The sequence below is a fragment of the Pelophylax lessonae genome (genome assembly GCF_965119305.1).
Source record: "Pelophylax lessonae genome assembly, chromosome: 4".
In the NCBI taxonomy this organism is placed as follows: domain Eukaryota; kingdom Metazoa; phylum Chordata; class Amphibia; order Anura; family Ranidae; genus Pelophylax; species Pelophylax lessonae.
In genome coordinates this window covers 29,804,620-29,821,644 of record NC_138771.1, presented here as the reverse complement: position 1 = coordinate 29,821,644, position 17,025 = coordinate 29,804,620, and the positions used below count along the sequence as shown (strand labels likewise).

Genomic DNA, 17,025 nt, shown 5'->3' with positions numbered 1-17,025 from the left:
CTTCAGTCAAATTGGTTTGTAAGTCGGAACAGATACATTTTCTTAATGTAGTTCCAGCCAAAATAATAATTTTTAGTTTTTTTGGATACCATAGGGAAGGGTTAAAACCCCATGTAACATTTGTTTTGCTGTCTGTACCCCTGTTCAGAAGATTTCACCTCACTTTCTGTCCCTATGACAACTGGATTTTGAAAGTTTTGGGTTGTTGTGGAAACAAGGATTGGTGATAAAGCTTCAGTGGAGACAACTTTTTCCCATGAGAACTCTTCCAGGAGTGAATTTCCCTTCCTAGAGGGAGATTTCTCCTCACTTCCTGTTGTCTCCCTCCGTTTGTATGTAGGAGTCGTTTGTAAGTCAGATGTTTGTAATCCGGGGACCGCTTGTAAGCATATATTGATTGGTTTACACAAAAGTTATAGTGTCTACAAACTATGCGATATATAATAGAATTTTTTTTTTTTTTACTAGTAATGGTGGCGATCAGCAACTTATAGCGGGACTGCGATATTGTGGCAAACAATCGGACACAAACTGACACTTTTTAGGAACCAGTGACACTAATACAGTGATCAGTGCTAAAAATATGCACTGTCACTGTACTAATGACATTGGCTGGGAAGGGGTTACACATCTAGGGTGATTAAAGGGTTAAATGTGTGCCTAACCAGTGTTTGTGTGTACTACGTGTGCTGCTTTCCCTAAGGAAGGGGATGGATTTTATTCCCTGCTTTGCAAGGAAACAAAAATTCATCAAATCCCCGCTGTTAGGACAGAGCTCTGCCTTGTTTACATATGCAAAGGTCCATCCAGCTTCTCTCCTCATCGATCAGCAGGTGCCGGCAGACTTATAGCGGGACTGCGATATTGTGGCAGACAATCGGACACAAACTGACACTTTTTAGGGACCAGTGACACTAATACAGTGATCAGTGCTAAAAAATATGCACTGTCATTGTACTGACACTGGCTGGGAAGGGGTTAAACATCATGGGCAATCAAAGAGTTAAGTGTGTGTCTGACCAGTGCTTTGTGTGTGCTGCTTTTACTAGGGTAAGAAATAGATTTTATTCCCTGCTCTGTGGGGAAAGAAAATCCATTACTTTCCCGCTGACAGGACAGAGCTCTGCCTAGTTTATATAGGCAGAGCTCTGTCCTGTGTGTCTTCCCGAAGATTGTCGGGTGGCAGCTGTCATTTATTGTTCGGCACCCGCTGATCGGAATCTGCTGTGTATAATCACAGCACGGCCAGGTCGCCGGCAGCACGCACGCGACCTCTACACAGAAGTGCCGGATCACGGAACTAATACGTGATATAGCACAGCAGGGCCGCCTTGCTGCCATATATGTAAGTGATACAAATCGGCAAGCGGTTAAAAAAGAATTCCAGGTATGGATATCTATACATAGTTACGTTGATCCAGCTTGGACCAATGTATCTATGTATGAACCATACCTGTGGGATAGCTCTAGAACAGGAGTGTCAGACTCTGTTTCATCTCAGGCCACATCAGAATTATGGTACCCATCAAAGGGCTGGTTGTATCTGTAAAGCTGGATACACACTATCCAACTTTTGTGGTTAGATTTCCTTCAGATTTACCTTTTCTATGTAGTGCAAGGGTCTGCCTGATTGCATACAAATTGAAAGTGTTTAGGTTTGACCTCATATTATATGGCTTTGGTAAGTCTAAAAGAAAAAGTCTTCAGAAAATCTTATAGTGTGTATGGCCCTTAAGACTATATAAATGTATCTACTCTTATAATAGTAACCACTTCCCGACCACCCGCCGCAGATTTACTGCAGCAGGGTGGCTCTCCTGGGCAAACTCGGCAGCGGGGAAGCCAATGCAGCGGGTAGGCGGCTCCGATTGCCGCCTGACACCCGCGATCACTCCACAGAGAGAGAGAAGGACGGTCGGCTGTTGTAAACACAGCCGACCGTTCTTCAACCTGAAATTATCACAGAGCTCATGTGATCCTTCTATATAGGATCCCATGTCTCTATGGTAATTTCACAAGCCACGCCCCCCCCCACAGTTAGAATCACTCCCCTAGGCTCACATTTGACCCACTGATCACCCATAGGGTTAACCCCTTCTCTACCAGTGTCGTTAGTACAGTGACAGTGCATATTTTTAGCACTGATTACTGTAGTAATGTCTCTGGTACCCCCAAATGTGTCAAAAATGTCAGTCAGGGGTCCGATCTGTCCGCCGCAATGTCGCAGTCCCGCAAAAAATCGCAGATCGCCGCCATTACTAGTAAAAAAATAAATAAATAAATAATAAAAATGACATAAATCTTTCCCATAGTTAGTAGACGCGATAACTTTTGCGCAAACCAATCAAAATACGCTTATTGCGATTTTTTTTTTTACCAAAAATATGTAGCAGAAAACAAATTGGCCTAAAATGTTAAAAAAGTTTGATTTTTAATTTTTTTTTTTTTTTTGAGAATGTTATATGGCAGAATGAGAAAAATATTGTTTTTTTTTTTTTTTTTTCTTTTCAAAATTGTCGCCATTTTTTTGTTTATAGCGCAAAAAATAAAAAATTGCACAGGTGATCAAATATCACCAAAAGAAAACTCTATTTGTGGGAAAAAAGACATCAATTTTATTTGGGTACAGCGTCACACGACCGCGCAATTGTCTGTTAAAATAACGCAGTGCTGAATCGCAAAATAGGACCTGGTCATTAAGGGGGCAAATCCTTCCGGTCTTAAAGTGGTTAAATAATTGCCTATGCCTTTAATTACTGGTTTTAGTAATAAGTGAAAGTGTTACTAAACCCAGGACTCTGCAGTCACTATATCTGGGCTCCCCAAGAGCCTGCAGTCACTATATCTGATCCCCCCAGGAGCCTGCAGTCACTATATCTGGTCTCCCCAGGAGCCTGCAGTCACTATATATGATCCCCCCAGGAGCCTGCAGTCACTATATCTGATCTCCCCAGGAGCCTGCAGTCACTACATCTGGTCTCCCCAGGAGCCTGCATTCACTATATCTGATCTCCCCAGGAGCCTGCAGTCACTATATCTGATCTCCCCAGGAGCCTGCAGTCACTACATCTGATCCCCCCAGGAGCCTGCAGTCACTATATCTGATCTCCCCAAGAGCCTGCAGTCACTATATCTGATCCCCCCAGGAGCCTGCAGTCACTATATCTGGTCTCCCCAGGAGCCTGCATTCACTATATCTGATCTCCCCAGGAGCCTGCAGTCACTATATCTGATCTCCCACAGTACACAGAACATGGAAATGCAATTATTTTAGTAAATATAAACTGCTAAATACCTTTTCTCATCAGCAGTATATAGCAGTCTTGTGACTTCTATCACTTCCTAGTAAAGCTTGTAGGAGAAGTTTCATTCTCCCCTTAATCTTCTGCCTGGACAGTGCTGATTGGCCATTTGCTGATCACATGCATGCACTCTCCCCAAAAAAACTTTCTTGCAATACACACCAAGCCGGGTACTTCATCACGCTTTGGTCCCCAGCACTGTCATACTGTAGTCAGCCGGCTATGACTGCTTGTGGCATCACAGCCAGTTACTCCCTGCACTTTCTGCATGGTCCCACAGCTCTATGGGACATGTGAAGTGTCCCAGAAGGCTGCGGGAAAAGATGGGAGGCCGAACCGGAAGTGGGAGCAGGTACCTGTCAAAACCAGGTTCCCCCCTCCCACCAAAAAGAAAAAAAATGATGTGCCAAATGTGAAGGAGGAAGAGGGGAAAGGAGAAGGAAGAGCAGAACTTCCCTTTTGGGTGAAATTCCGCTTTAAGCTGTGAAGGGTAGGTGCCAACCAGCACGGAGACCACTCGCTCTCCTGTAGCAGATGATGCAAGTCTGAAAAGGAGGGTTGCACACCGCTGGTATCAACCATAACAATGGTTCTGCCATGGTGTTCTGTCTGAGCAGTCTCCAGGAAAGTTTTTTGTGGATGATACCAGTGATGACCCTCCTTTTCAACTGGCATAGAATCCTGTTATTTCCATAATAAATATAAGCAGATGTTTAAAGCACCCCACCCCCCTTACATCAGATGTCAAGAGCCCCCCACTACCAGAAGTCAAAAGTCCCCCATCTGCTTTCACAAAACAGTGCACCCACTTTACCTTATGCTGCTGCTGGAAAGAAGCTAGGGGCAGAGCTGGGAAGCAGAAAGTGCAGGGACTGGAGAAGGACCAGAGGAGGGCTGGAGTCAGCTGCCAAAGTCTGCTGAGACCAGGGGAGGTGGAGACGAGGGGTTGTTACGGCTGCAAAGAGAGGCACATGATCTGTAGGAGGAGTTCTGTCCTCCTTTCTACTGCCAACTGCTGTGCGGGGGGGGGGGGGGGGAGATGATACTCTCTGCTCTGCGCCTGCACAGACAGGCACAGAATCTGTAGGAGGAGTTCTGTCCCCCTCTCACAGAACTCCTCCCGCCAGGGGAGGTGGAGACGAGGGGGGTGCTGCAACTGCAGGAGAGGTGTAGAGGGCCACATAAAATGGCCTTGCGGGGCGGATTCAACTGTGGGCCTTGTGTTTGACACGTGCTCCAGAAGCTGGAAATCCTTGTAGTAGGAACTGCTAGTACAAGGACCTTCACTATCTTCTAGATCCAGGGTAGCATTCAGAGAACACTTTGCATTTTTTCCTCAATGCATGCAAAGCATTCTTTGATTAGATGAGGTGGAGACTGTGACATCATCGCCCCACGTCTTCACCTCATCCAATAAGAGAACTCTTGGCATTCACTGAGTAAATGCAGAGCATTCTTCGACCTCCTGTGTTCACAATATAGCAGCACAGGCCAGGAAGCTAGTTATTTTATCACGGTCACGTGATAGTTTGTTTTTTGGGCTGTATTCAATATGTGCAAAGAGAGAGCACACAAATACTTAGAAGTATAACACCTAATTAGGTAATGACAGATACAGATAACAAATAATAGAAAATATGACAAGAATACTTAAGTAATGATGCTGTTTCTGCCATAGGTCCCTCCCATTATATGGCATGGCACATGCATGATGGCAGCTCTGATACAAGACAATTATTACAAGTTCTAGCTGTAGTATACTGTATATAGGACTCAAATGTAAAAAAAATGGTCAACAGACCCCCAATGGAGCTAAATTACTTCTAAGGAACATAGCACATTTCTGAAAGGAGATTAGTGGGCTGGCTTGTCCATATGGTCAGTTTACTATGACATTCCTATAGCATGAAGTCATCTAAGGTAACTAGACTTTGGAGGCTTGCTTTCTTATATATTGTAAAATAATAAGATGCAATTTTAACAAGCAAAATATGTAATTTCCCCATCATTAGTGGAGATCACTGTAGTAACAGGACCTAATACATTGATTTATAGCTTCCAGGGGGATTAGCCAGGTATGGTATATACACTATATTGTCAAAAGTATTGGGACGCCTGCCTTTACATGCACATGAACTTTAATGGCATCCCAGTCTTAGTCCGTAGGGTTCAATATTGAGTTGGCCCACCCTTTGCAGCTATAACAGTTTCAACTCTTCTGGGAAAGCTGTCCACAAGGTTTAGGAGTGTGTCTATGGGAATGTTTGACCATTCTTTCAGAAGAGCATTTGTGAGGTCAGGCACTGATGTTAGACGAGAAGACCTGGCCTCACAGTCTCGGCTCTAATTCATCCCAAGGGTGTTCTATCAGGTTGAGGTCAGGAATCATGGATTATGGTGTGGGGTTGCTTTTCAGGGGTTGGGCTTGGCCCATTAGTTCCAGTGAAGGGAACTCTTAAGGTGTCAGCTTAATAAGACACTTTGGACAATTTCATGCTCCCAAATTTGTGGGAACAGTTTGGGGATGGCCCCTTCCTGTTCCAACATTACTGCACACCAGTGCAGAAAGCAAGGTCCATAAAGACATGAATCAGCGAGTTTGGGGTGGCCTGCACCTCAACCTAATAGAACACCTTTGAGATGAATTATAGTGGAGACTGTGAGTCAGGCCTTCTCATACAAAATCAGTGCCTGACCTCACAAATGCGCTTCTGGAAGAATGGTCAAACATTCCCATAGACACACTCCTAAACCTTGTGGACAGCCTTCCCAGAAGAGTTGAAACTGTTATAGCTGCAAAGGGTGGGCCAACTCAGTATTGAACCCTACGGACTAAGACTGGGATGTCATTAAAGTTCATGCGCGTGTAAAGGCAGGCGTCCCAATACTTTTAACAATAAAGTGTACATAATTACATTGGTTCAGGCCAGATCAATGTAACTATGTAAAATCACCCATATCTGGAATTCATGTTTAAATCCAAAGTGAAGTTACGGAAATAAATATTCAGTCTTATAAGCACTGCACTAACAACTTCCATTTCTATTGTGTTATCCCTACTTTCCAGTTACAGCTGAAGTGCAGGGTATCTAAATATAACTACAGTACAAGAGATAGACCAGAGTTAGAACCAGGGTGCTCAGTAATCAGAACTCAGTAACAGAACTGGCCAGACACACCCCTCTCTTCCTCGGCAATATGAGTCCGTGTTGGGAAACTTCTGCTTATAGGACTGAGTGTTACCAAATTATGCCAGCATGTACCATGGGGGTATTAATGGGCATACTGCAACATCCACACTCCCTCCTCCTTGCTCTCTACAGCTGACCTCTTATTCAAGTCTTCTTCGGGATCCATTGTCTTCTGGGTTCTCCATTGGTTGGACACGGATGATGCACCTCCTGATCATGTAGGCTAGAGTTAAATCGTCCTGGCACCCAGCTCCAAAATTCTCTGCATTTTACAGATTCCGGAAAGGATCCAGGAGCCTGCAGTGCACTGCATATGAATCACAGGCAGTATACATAAAAAAATTGCTAGGAGCAAGGAGAAGTTTTTTGTTAGATTGGACTTTGTATGTCTCTTCTGCCAAAAAATCTACCTCCTAGCAGTTTTTTATTGAGTGACATAAAGGTGTAATAAACCCAAAAACCATAAAACTGGATTTTTGATTTACCGTAAAATCCTTTTCTCTTAAGTTCATTGACGGACGCAGTTCTCTCTGATTCATATCAGTAGGGTTATACTGCCCCCCTACAGGAGTAGGACACTAGGCAGAAAAAAGTTCTGGCTATGCCTATGGGAAGTCCCGGAGGGTACAAACTCTCTCTTCCTGCATAGGATGTCAGTTTTGTATCAAAGCAGTGTCAGAAAAGTAACACCAATCCAACTCAAAATAGAGGGGCGGGTACTGAGTCCGTCAATGAACTTAAGAGAAAAGGATTTTACGGTAAGTCAAAAATCCAGTTTTCTATCGTTCATTGACGGACGCAGTTCTCTCTGATTCATATCAGCAGGGACGTCCCAAAGCAGTGCCATAAAATGAAGGGTGGGAACAGCAGAAAAGAACAAGTCCCCAAGGCTAAACATAGCCAATTAGGCAACACAGGACTCAGCAGAACAAAAGATGAGACCCACCTGAAACAAACAGTAAACACCCTCAAGGAAGGCCAAAAGCCCTCCAGAAAGCAGTCAGCAAAAAAACTTTGCGGCAAAGGAGGCATCTGCAGATGCCAGCACATCCACCTTAGAAAATTTGGCAAAGGTGTGAACAGACTACCAGAGAGCCGTCTTGCAACCTGGAGCACAGATGCCTAAAAGGCAAAAAGCCCAGGAAGCACTAGGCACCCGAGTAGAACGCGCCGAAACAGGGAAAGGTAGGACCTGACCCTTAATTGAATAAACCTGCACCACCGTCTGTCCGATCCATCCGGGAATAGACGCAGCAGCCGCAGGCAGTTCCATCCACGGGCCATCCATAAGTACAGAGAGTGAGCCTGACCTACGAAAAGACTCGTAGTAGTAGTCGCCAAGTACACCTTGAGTGCCCGCACTCTAAACAGAGCAAGCAATGCACATTCCTTAGGATGTGAGGGCTCAGGACACAAGATGGGAACACAATGTCCCCATGCAAGTGAACACCAGAACCCCCTTCGGAGGGAAGGACAGATCCGGACGAAGTACCACTTGGCCCCATGATCAACATATAGGGAGAACGACAGGACAATGTCGCCAGTGCCCACACCTGCATGCAGAGTGACAGCAACCAAGACGGCCACCCTCTGTAATAAGGTAGGCAGGGGATACCCTCAAATACACGCAAACAGAGGTTCTTAAAGAACCGACTGCACCAAAACAAGGTCCCCAGTTGGTGACGGAGGTAGCACTGGAAGTACCAAGTGTCGCACCCCCTGGAAGAAGTCACGCACCAGGGCACAGTCGGCCAACGGCCTTCGGAAGAAATTTGCCAAAGCCGAAACCTGAACCTTGACAGTTCTCAAGGCCAACTTATGATCAACTCCCCGATGAAGGAAGCCAAGATCCGGGCCACTGAGTAAGAGCGAGGGGGAGCCTACGCAATAAACGACTGTCTTGTATGCTGAACAAAAATCACCCTAGAAGTCGCTTCCCACGCTTCAAGCAGGGTGGGGATCACTGAAGCAGCCAAACCCCTGTCCTTCAGTACCTGGCTTTCAACAGCCAAGTCGGCAAAGTCAGCGACCGTAAAGTTGGACTGGAGATGGGCCATGGAGACAATAACTCCTCCCTGAGAGGAATTCTCCAAAGAGCGTCTGCGGCTAGCCTAATCAGGCCGGCGTACCAAGCTCGGCGAGGCCAGTCCGGAGCCACGAGAAAGACCGGAATCCCTACTGCCTCGATCCTGCGAAAAATTATTGGCAGCAACTTGGGAGGAGGAAAGGCAGACCGCAGCTTATACTGACCTTGGCCCATCCGTGAACATGCACACAGGACCATGACGGCGGCAGCCGTGTTCAGGTGACTCAGCTAAACTCCACGGCATCGTTCAAGTTGAACTTAGCGAATGTTCTTGCCCATGACAGAACCCATTGTGCCACCACTGCACCCGCCAGAGGGTCCCAGGAACGGGCCACAAACCGCAGCACTATACTGTAGATGCAACGCCAACAGGTCCATGTCTGGAATGCCCCCAACGAAGGCACAAGAGCTGAAACCCCTCCGGATGAAGGGACCATTCCCCTGCATCCAAGGCCTGTGGACTGAGGCAATCCGCCCACCAAGGTTTCCACACCTGGAAAGGAAACAGCGGAAGAGCTGGAACAAGGCGCACTGCCCAATGAAGAATTGACACTTCCAAGGCCGCAAGGACACCCTTGGTGCCCCTTTGGTGAATCACATAAGCCAGGGTCGTGGCGTAGTCAAATGAACGTGCACCGGGCAGCTGCCCGATCCAGGGAACCTTATGGTATATATATAAGAGGGGGATACCATGTGTATACACAAAAAGGGAGATACATAAGGGGGGGGGGATATGATCACCATGTAATAATACATAAGGGGGGGGGATATGATTATTATGTATAAATACATAGGGGGGGGGGTGATCACCATGTTTAAATACATGAGGGGGATATGATCCCCATGTATAAAAACATAAGAGGGGGATATGATCACCATGTATAAAAACATAAGAGGGGGATATGATCACCATGTATAAAAACATAAGAGGGGGATATGATCACCATGTATAAAAACATAAGAGGGGGATATGATCACCATGTATAAAAACATAAGAGGGGGTTATGATCACCATGTATAAAAACATAAGAGGGGGATATGATCACCATGTATAAAAACATAAGAGGGGGATATGATCACCATGTATAAAAACATAAGAGGGGGATATGATCACCATGTAATAATACATAAGAGGGGGATATGATTATTATGTATAAATACATTAGGGGGGGGGGGTATGATCACTATGTATAAATGCATAAGGGGGGATATGATCACCATGTAATAATACATAAGGAGGGGATATGATTATTATGTATAAATACATAGGGGGGGGAGGTGATCACCATGTTTAAATACATGAGGGGGATATGATCCCCATGTATAAAAACATAAGAGGGGGATATGATCACCATGTATAAAAACATAAGAGGGGGATATGATCACCATGTATAAAAACATAAGAGGGGGATATGATCACCATGTATAAAAACATAAGAGGGGGATATGATCACCATGTAATAATACATAAGAGGGGGATATGATTATTATGTATAAATACATTAGGGGGGGGGGGGGTATGATCACTATGTATAAATGCATAAGGGGGGATATGATCACCATGTAATAATACATAAGGGGGGATATGATTATTATGTATAAATACATAGGAGGGGGGGAATGATCACCATGTATAAATACATACAGGGGGATATGATCACCATGTATAAATACATAAGGGGGAGATGATAACCATATATAAACACAAAAGGGGATATGATCACCATGTATAAAAACATAAGAGGGGGATATGATGATTATGTATAAATACATATGAGGGGTGGGGGAATGATCACCATGTGTAAATACATAAGGGGGGCTTGATCACCATGTATAAGTACGCAAGGGGGGATATGATCACCATGTATAAATACATAAGGGGGTATGGATCACCATGCATGAATACATAAGGGTGGATATGATCACCATGTACAGTATAAATACACAGGGGGAGGGGATATGATCACCATTTATAAATACATAAGGGAGGATATGATCACCATGTATGTATGTATGTATGTATGTATGTATGTATGTGTGTGTGTGCATATATATATATATATATATATATATTTTTTTTTTTTTTTTTTTCCTTTTTTTGAATATAGATCTATGTTTTTCCCAAGCATGTTTGAAATTCCTCACTGTTGACAGATTCCCTACCTCTGCTGCGAGTCTATTCCAAGCATTAACTACTCTTTCCTTAAAATAATCAGACTAGTGTTGAACTTTCCTCTAGCTAGTTTGAGGTCAGATCCCCATATTCTTGATATTAGCTTCATATTGAAAATACTGCCCTCCTTATTTTACTTTTTTTTTATTTTATTCTTTTATTTTTTTATGCTCCATACTTGCTGATTTTTTACAACTTCTGCTATAAGAGTGCAAAACAACCTCCTAAGAATTCCTTCTCAGGCCCCACAGCAAAGGGAGATGGCACTGAAATATGTGAGGGGCGTGAGGTTGGGGGGGATTCAAAAACATGCATTACAAACATCCAGCCAAGGTTCAAGCGGGGTCTCTATGTACACTTTGGGTGGGCCCTTTTACTGGAAAACACATTCATTTAAGGGTTGCATAACTGGATAGATACAGAGATCAGCAACTGGGAAAAGGCATTAAACTTAGTCACAAAAATTCAGGCTGTGTAAACATAGCCGCTACATTTAAATGGAAACCATCAGGCTCAGATCACACCTATGCAGCTTGCTTTTTATCCATGTCTGCTGTGCTTTTTACTGTTTTTTTTCATACGCAATTTTACGATTTTGCCGCGATTTGTGTTTTACATTTTTCACGCTTTTTTTTTTTCTTGGCCAATTTGTTATTAAAAAAACTCAAAGCGCAAATTGCGTCAAAACTGCTGTAAAATCACAGCCAAATTGCACTACATTGCTTTTCTGCAGCTTCTCCATTGAAATCTATTGAACCAAAAAAGCAACGTTTTGCTTTTAAAAATATCCCTGACCCTCTCCAAATACGCAGCGGCTGAAAAAAGCATAGATGTGAACATGTCCCATAGGAAACCATGTTAACCACTTCAATACCGGGCACTTTCACCCCCTTTCCTGCCCAGGCCAATTTTCAGCTTTTAGCGCTGTTGCGTTTTGAATGACAATTGCTCGGTCATTCAACGCTGTACCTAAACTAAATTGATGTCATTTTTTTCCCACAAATAGAGCTTTCTTTTGGTGGTATTTGATCACCGCAAGGGTTTTTCCTTTTTTGCTAAACAAATAAAAAAAGACCGTAAAGTTTGAATAAGACCCCGTTCAGACAGGGGCGACGCGACTTGCTGGGGCGACTTGTGACCTCGGCGCGACATGCACGGACTTCATATAATTGAAGTCAATGCAAGTCGCCTCCAGGTCGCCCCAAAGTAGTACAGGACTCTTTTTCTAAGTCGGAGCGACTTGTGTCGCTCCTATTAAAACGGGTCCTGTACTATTCAATGGCGGCGACCGACCGCGACTTGTCAGGAGACCAAGTCGCCTGACAAGTCGTGCTAGTGTGAATGGAGTCTTAAAGTACTAGTGAACTCCTGTTTGTAAATGTTGAACATAGATTTTAATTGGAGTGCTGATTGCCACATTAAACAAGCTGCTAGGAGGCTTAAGCATTTTATTTTAGCGTGTTGAAATCCTGTTGAAGCCTGCTAGCAGTTTGCTTACAGTGGCAATCAGCACTCCCATTAGGATCTGTGTTCAAATATACAAACTGGAGCTGTATGGTACTTTAAAAACTTCAACAAAGCTTGCTCAAAGCTCTTAAAATGCTTTGTTAAAACTTGCTGCTCATACTGATCGTATACAAGATGGTCTCAGGATTCCCCGCTTACCTCCTGGTCTCACTGTACTAGCATTTTTCTGTTGTCCTGGGCTAAGAGAGGAATAAGAGAGCCCAGAAACCACTACAGGTGCCATGACAAGAATGTATATGGGGAACACTTTCAGAGTGGGAGACTCTAGAGCTGCCTGCATCACTTTTATCTGAAAGATCCAGCATTGTGCTACTGCCATTTGCCGATCAGCTGCAGAAGCCCGGGTCCCACGCCACTATCTTGGGCAGTCAAGGATTGTGGGACACTGCTGGTATAGTGATCAGGAAAAATGTACATTCTCTGATCCCCCTTGTGACGAATGATGTGCTCTTGATTAGCCGCATTCGAGGGCAGGGGAAACATTGGGGGTTTAATAGTATGTCTTTATAAATAGATTTTGAGATGGGTGGGCGGGGTCAGGCTCAGCCCCGCCCCGCTCCTGCTCCCTTTCTCACTGGCTGTGATTGACAGCAGCAGAAGCCATTGGCTCCTGCTGCTGTCTCTGAGCCAGTGAGGAGGGAGACAGTAAAGAGGGCCACTGCTCTCATGCACATTGCTGCTCGAGATCGTGCTCAGGTGAGTATAAGGGGGTCCTGGGGGGGGGAGCTACATGCAGAGAATGCATTAAGGTAAAAAACCTTTTACCTTTAGAACCACTTTCGATTGCAGAGGGTATCAGAAATACATAGATATATGGAGCCTTAGATGATCTGGGGGGGGGGGGGATGTGTGAAGGTCAGCTTTACCCCCAAGGAACTAGAGCTGCACGATTAATCGTAATAAATGTCAATTCAACCCCCGGGCCTCATTATTATTATTATTATTATTATACAGGATTTATATAGCGCCAACAGTTTGCGCAGCGCTTTACAATGTGAAGGAAGACAATACAGTTACAATACAGTTCAAAACAGGAGGAACTAGAGTCATGAACTTTATCCAGCATTTCCTTTATCCCCCCCTCACGATCTTCATCCGGCATTTCCTTTACCCCCCCCCCCCCCTTAAATCTTTATCCGGCATTTCCTTTATCCCCCCCACCTCACAATCTCTATCCGGCATATCAGGGGAGAGAAAGAGTATGAGAAAGAGCTCACTCCTCTCTCCCCTGATGCAGTAGCCCTGAGCTCAGCATTTGAGAGCTCACCCCTTTGATGGTGGAGGTGAGCAGTGATGACTAGGTTTTACTAAGCAACATCCTGGAAGTACTTAGCAATGTCCTGGGAGTATTCCAGTCAGGCTTCATAAGATATATACATGGCCCACCCACTAAGCAAGGGCTTTAATCAACTTTAGACAGAGCTGCACAGTTTGTTTTTATCTACAGATTCCCTTTATCTGCATAGGCAGTTTTGTGGTAAAGGTGAACCTTTGAAGAAGAAATTAAAAGGTGGACCAACACCGTACAGTCTCCCTACTCCCCCCAACCTCCTCCAGTCCCCCGCCCCTGCTGTACTTACTTCTAGGGATGCTGAGCTGTCAGTGTCCATGCAGCCAGTCCAGCAGTTCAGGGATTTAAAATCCTCGCTATTTTCCATGCAGTGCAGAGTGATTCTGATTGGTCAGGGCCTGCATAGTGAATCCATTTGGTCTGTCCTTGAAGCATTGCACGGAGCAGAGGGAGGCGAGAGGGAATTTCAAATCCCCAGGCTGCCTGACAGGCTGTGTGGAAGGTGACAGTCCAGTATCCCTGGAGGTAACAGTGGGGACCAGGACGGGGTGGGAGAGTAAGAGGCTGTACGGTGCTAGTTCATTTTTTCTGTAAAGGTAAATTCACTTTAACAAACTAAAAGGAAGCAAATAAGAGAAATGTATTCTGAATCAGCATAAAACACACACAGCCTGCCACTGTTCCAAGGTGAGACCGAGACCCGACTATACTCCACTTCCCAGTCTGAAAGGGTGCTCAGCCCTGCTTGCCGCTGTATACATTGAGAAAGAAATTCGGATGACAGCACTGGAAACTTCTAAAAATCATCTTTATTGGCAACAAAGTAATCTATATAACACACATGTTTCCACACACAGGGGCGAAGAGGAGGAAATGGTAACGGGTTTCACACTAGTTAAGTGCTCTAGTATGAAACGCGTTACCATCTCCTGCCTTCCCCCCTAGGCGTGGTGTCCTGTGAGTTATATGGATTACTTTGTTTCCAATAAAGATGATTTTTAGAAGATCCTTGGAGTGCCACCATCCAGATTTCTTTCATAGGGCTCTTTCACACGGACGTTCTGTATGTCCGTAAATCACCCCATCCGTTTGCGGGTTATATACGGACATAATGAATGTCTATGGGATTGCGGATTTCAGCGGATGACCATCCAATGATATCCGATTTTCGTCCTTTCAGTTCTGTTCCATTTTTGGAACGGAAGAGAACCCTATTTTTCTTCCGTTTAAAAAATGGAACGGATGCAAAATAGGATGACAGCAGTGTCAACCGCTGACATCCGCAATGCCCATAGACTTACATTATGTCCGCATATCATCCGCAAACGGATGGGATGATATGCGGACATACGGAGCGGATGACACCAGTGTCATCCGGGTCAGTGAAAAAAAAAAGTGCCGGAGCGGATCGCAATACGGACCGCTCCGTGTGAAAGAGCCCATAAAGAGAAAAGATTTGGTAATTTATATACATGTAAATAAATAAATGACAGTGCAAATACATTTTGAAAAAATATTATAAAATCACCTGACGTTTATAGTTTTCCCACCTACCTTCTCTCCATCTGGACAGAAGAAAACCTCAACAAAATCGCTTTGCTGTTGGGTGATCCGTAAGAAGTGCTGGTTTGATTGTTCCAGAAGACTCCGCAAATCTGATGACATCAGACAATCTATAGGGCGGCGTTGTTCTGCAAAACAAAAACAGACAGCATTAGATACATTGGGCTTTCTAGAGAAACCGGAACAAAGTATTTCTGTTGCCTATCAAAGTTATACAGGCAGCTCACACCAGGTATGGAGCACCCCCTGTACTCTCACTCCTCCTGAATCAATAAAAAGACAATGTGGTTGATTTACTAAGGCTCCTTTCACACGAGCAATCTGATCAGATCCGCCTGTCAGTTTTTTTAGGCGGATCCGATTGGATTCCCCATGCATCCCTATGGGGCAGCGGATGTCAGCGGAGACATGTTGGCTGACACCCGCTGCCAACCACATCGGATCCTGTCCTTGAAAACCCTGTTTTCCATCAGTCCAGGGGATCGGATGTGATCGGATGAGAGCGGACAGGCAGTCCGCTCTCATCCGATTCCCCCATAGAGATGCATGGGGCTCTGACAACTCCCTCTCCGCACACAGAGCGGAGAGGGAAGATGTCACCTTCCTGCTCAGCGGGGATCTGTGTTTACGATCCCCTGCTGAGCAGCACGGATCTGCCTACGGAAAGAGCCTTAAAACTGGGAAGTGCAAAAACCGGTGCAGCTGTGCATGGTAGCCAATCAGCGTCCAGGTTTTTTTAGTCAAAGCTAAATTCAACAAGCTGATGTTAGAAGCTGATTGGCTCCCATGCACAGCTGCACCAGATTTTGCACTCTCCAGTTTTAGTATATCAACCCCACTGTATACTAGAGGAGGAAATGTAAACAAAAAATTCTGTGCAAAAAAATTAACTAACCCCCTCCAGCCCAGCCCCGATGTACAGGCCTTGGGGGGCGGGAAGGATCGCCCGATCACATGACTGCTGGGATTGGCTGCCACAGTGGTCACATGATCAGGAGACGGTCTTGCCAGCTACCGATCATTAGCAGAGACCGAGAGCTTCTTTGACAGCTCAGTCATGTTGCCTAGAGCGTGCTGTCAGCGCAGCCCATGGATGTACAGTATTTGTGTAGCATGTGGGCATTAAGTACTCAACCTCCAGAAACCCCCCCCCCCCCCCCTTCATGACCAGGACATTTTGTGCGATACAAAACTGCGCTACTTTAACTGACAATTGCGTGGTCATGGAACGCTGTACCAAAATAAAATTTATGTCATTTTTTCCCACAAAGAAAGCTTTCTGTCTGTGGCATTTGATCACCACTGAGTTTTTTATTTTTTTGCACTAAAAATGAAAAAAGACGGACAATTTTGAAAACAAAAAAAAATATATATATTTTTTTTATTTTCTGCTATAAAATATTCCCAATAAAAAAATGTAAAAAATCTAATTTCTTAATAAACTTAGGCCAATATGTATTCTGTTACATATTTGTGATAAAAAATAAAAATCCCAATAAGTGTATATTTTATATTTGTGTACATTTTGTTTATACTAGAAATGGTGGCGATCAGCGACTTATAGCAAAACTGCGATATTGCGGCAGACAGTCTGACACTGACACTAATACAGTGATCAGTGCTAAAAATATGCACTGTCACTGTACTAATGACACTGGCTGGGAAGGGGTTAAACATCTAGGGCAGGGGTCATCATGCCTAGTCATGTCTATGAATGTCAGAGTTTTACAATGCCTCATGGGATGTGTAGTTCCGCAACAGCTGGAGGGCTGTAGTTTGAGGATCCCTGATCTAGGGCAATCAAATGTGTGCCTAGCCAGTGTTTGTGTGCTGTTTTTACTAAGGTATGTGATAAGATTTTATTCCCTGCTTTGCCCGCCAGAGCATAGATT

At 44.5% G+C, this 17,025-nt stretch overlaps 1 protein-coding gene across 2 annotated transcripts in view; it reads right to left on the bottom strand.

Annotated features, from left to right (window-relative positions):
• Positions 1 to 17,025, bottom strand: part of LOC309554990 (protein FAM169B-like) — a 75,554-nt gene that overhangs the window by 34,461 nt on the left and 24,068 nt on the right. For both annotated transcript variants that reach the window (XM_082256793.1, XM_082256794.1), the window contains exon 3: positions 15,125 to 15,261. In XM_082256793.1, the coding sequence (XP_082112919.1) occupies positions 15,125 to 15,261 (137 nt within the window). The remainder of the gene's footprint in view (positions 1 to 15,124; positions 15,262 to 17,025) is intronic.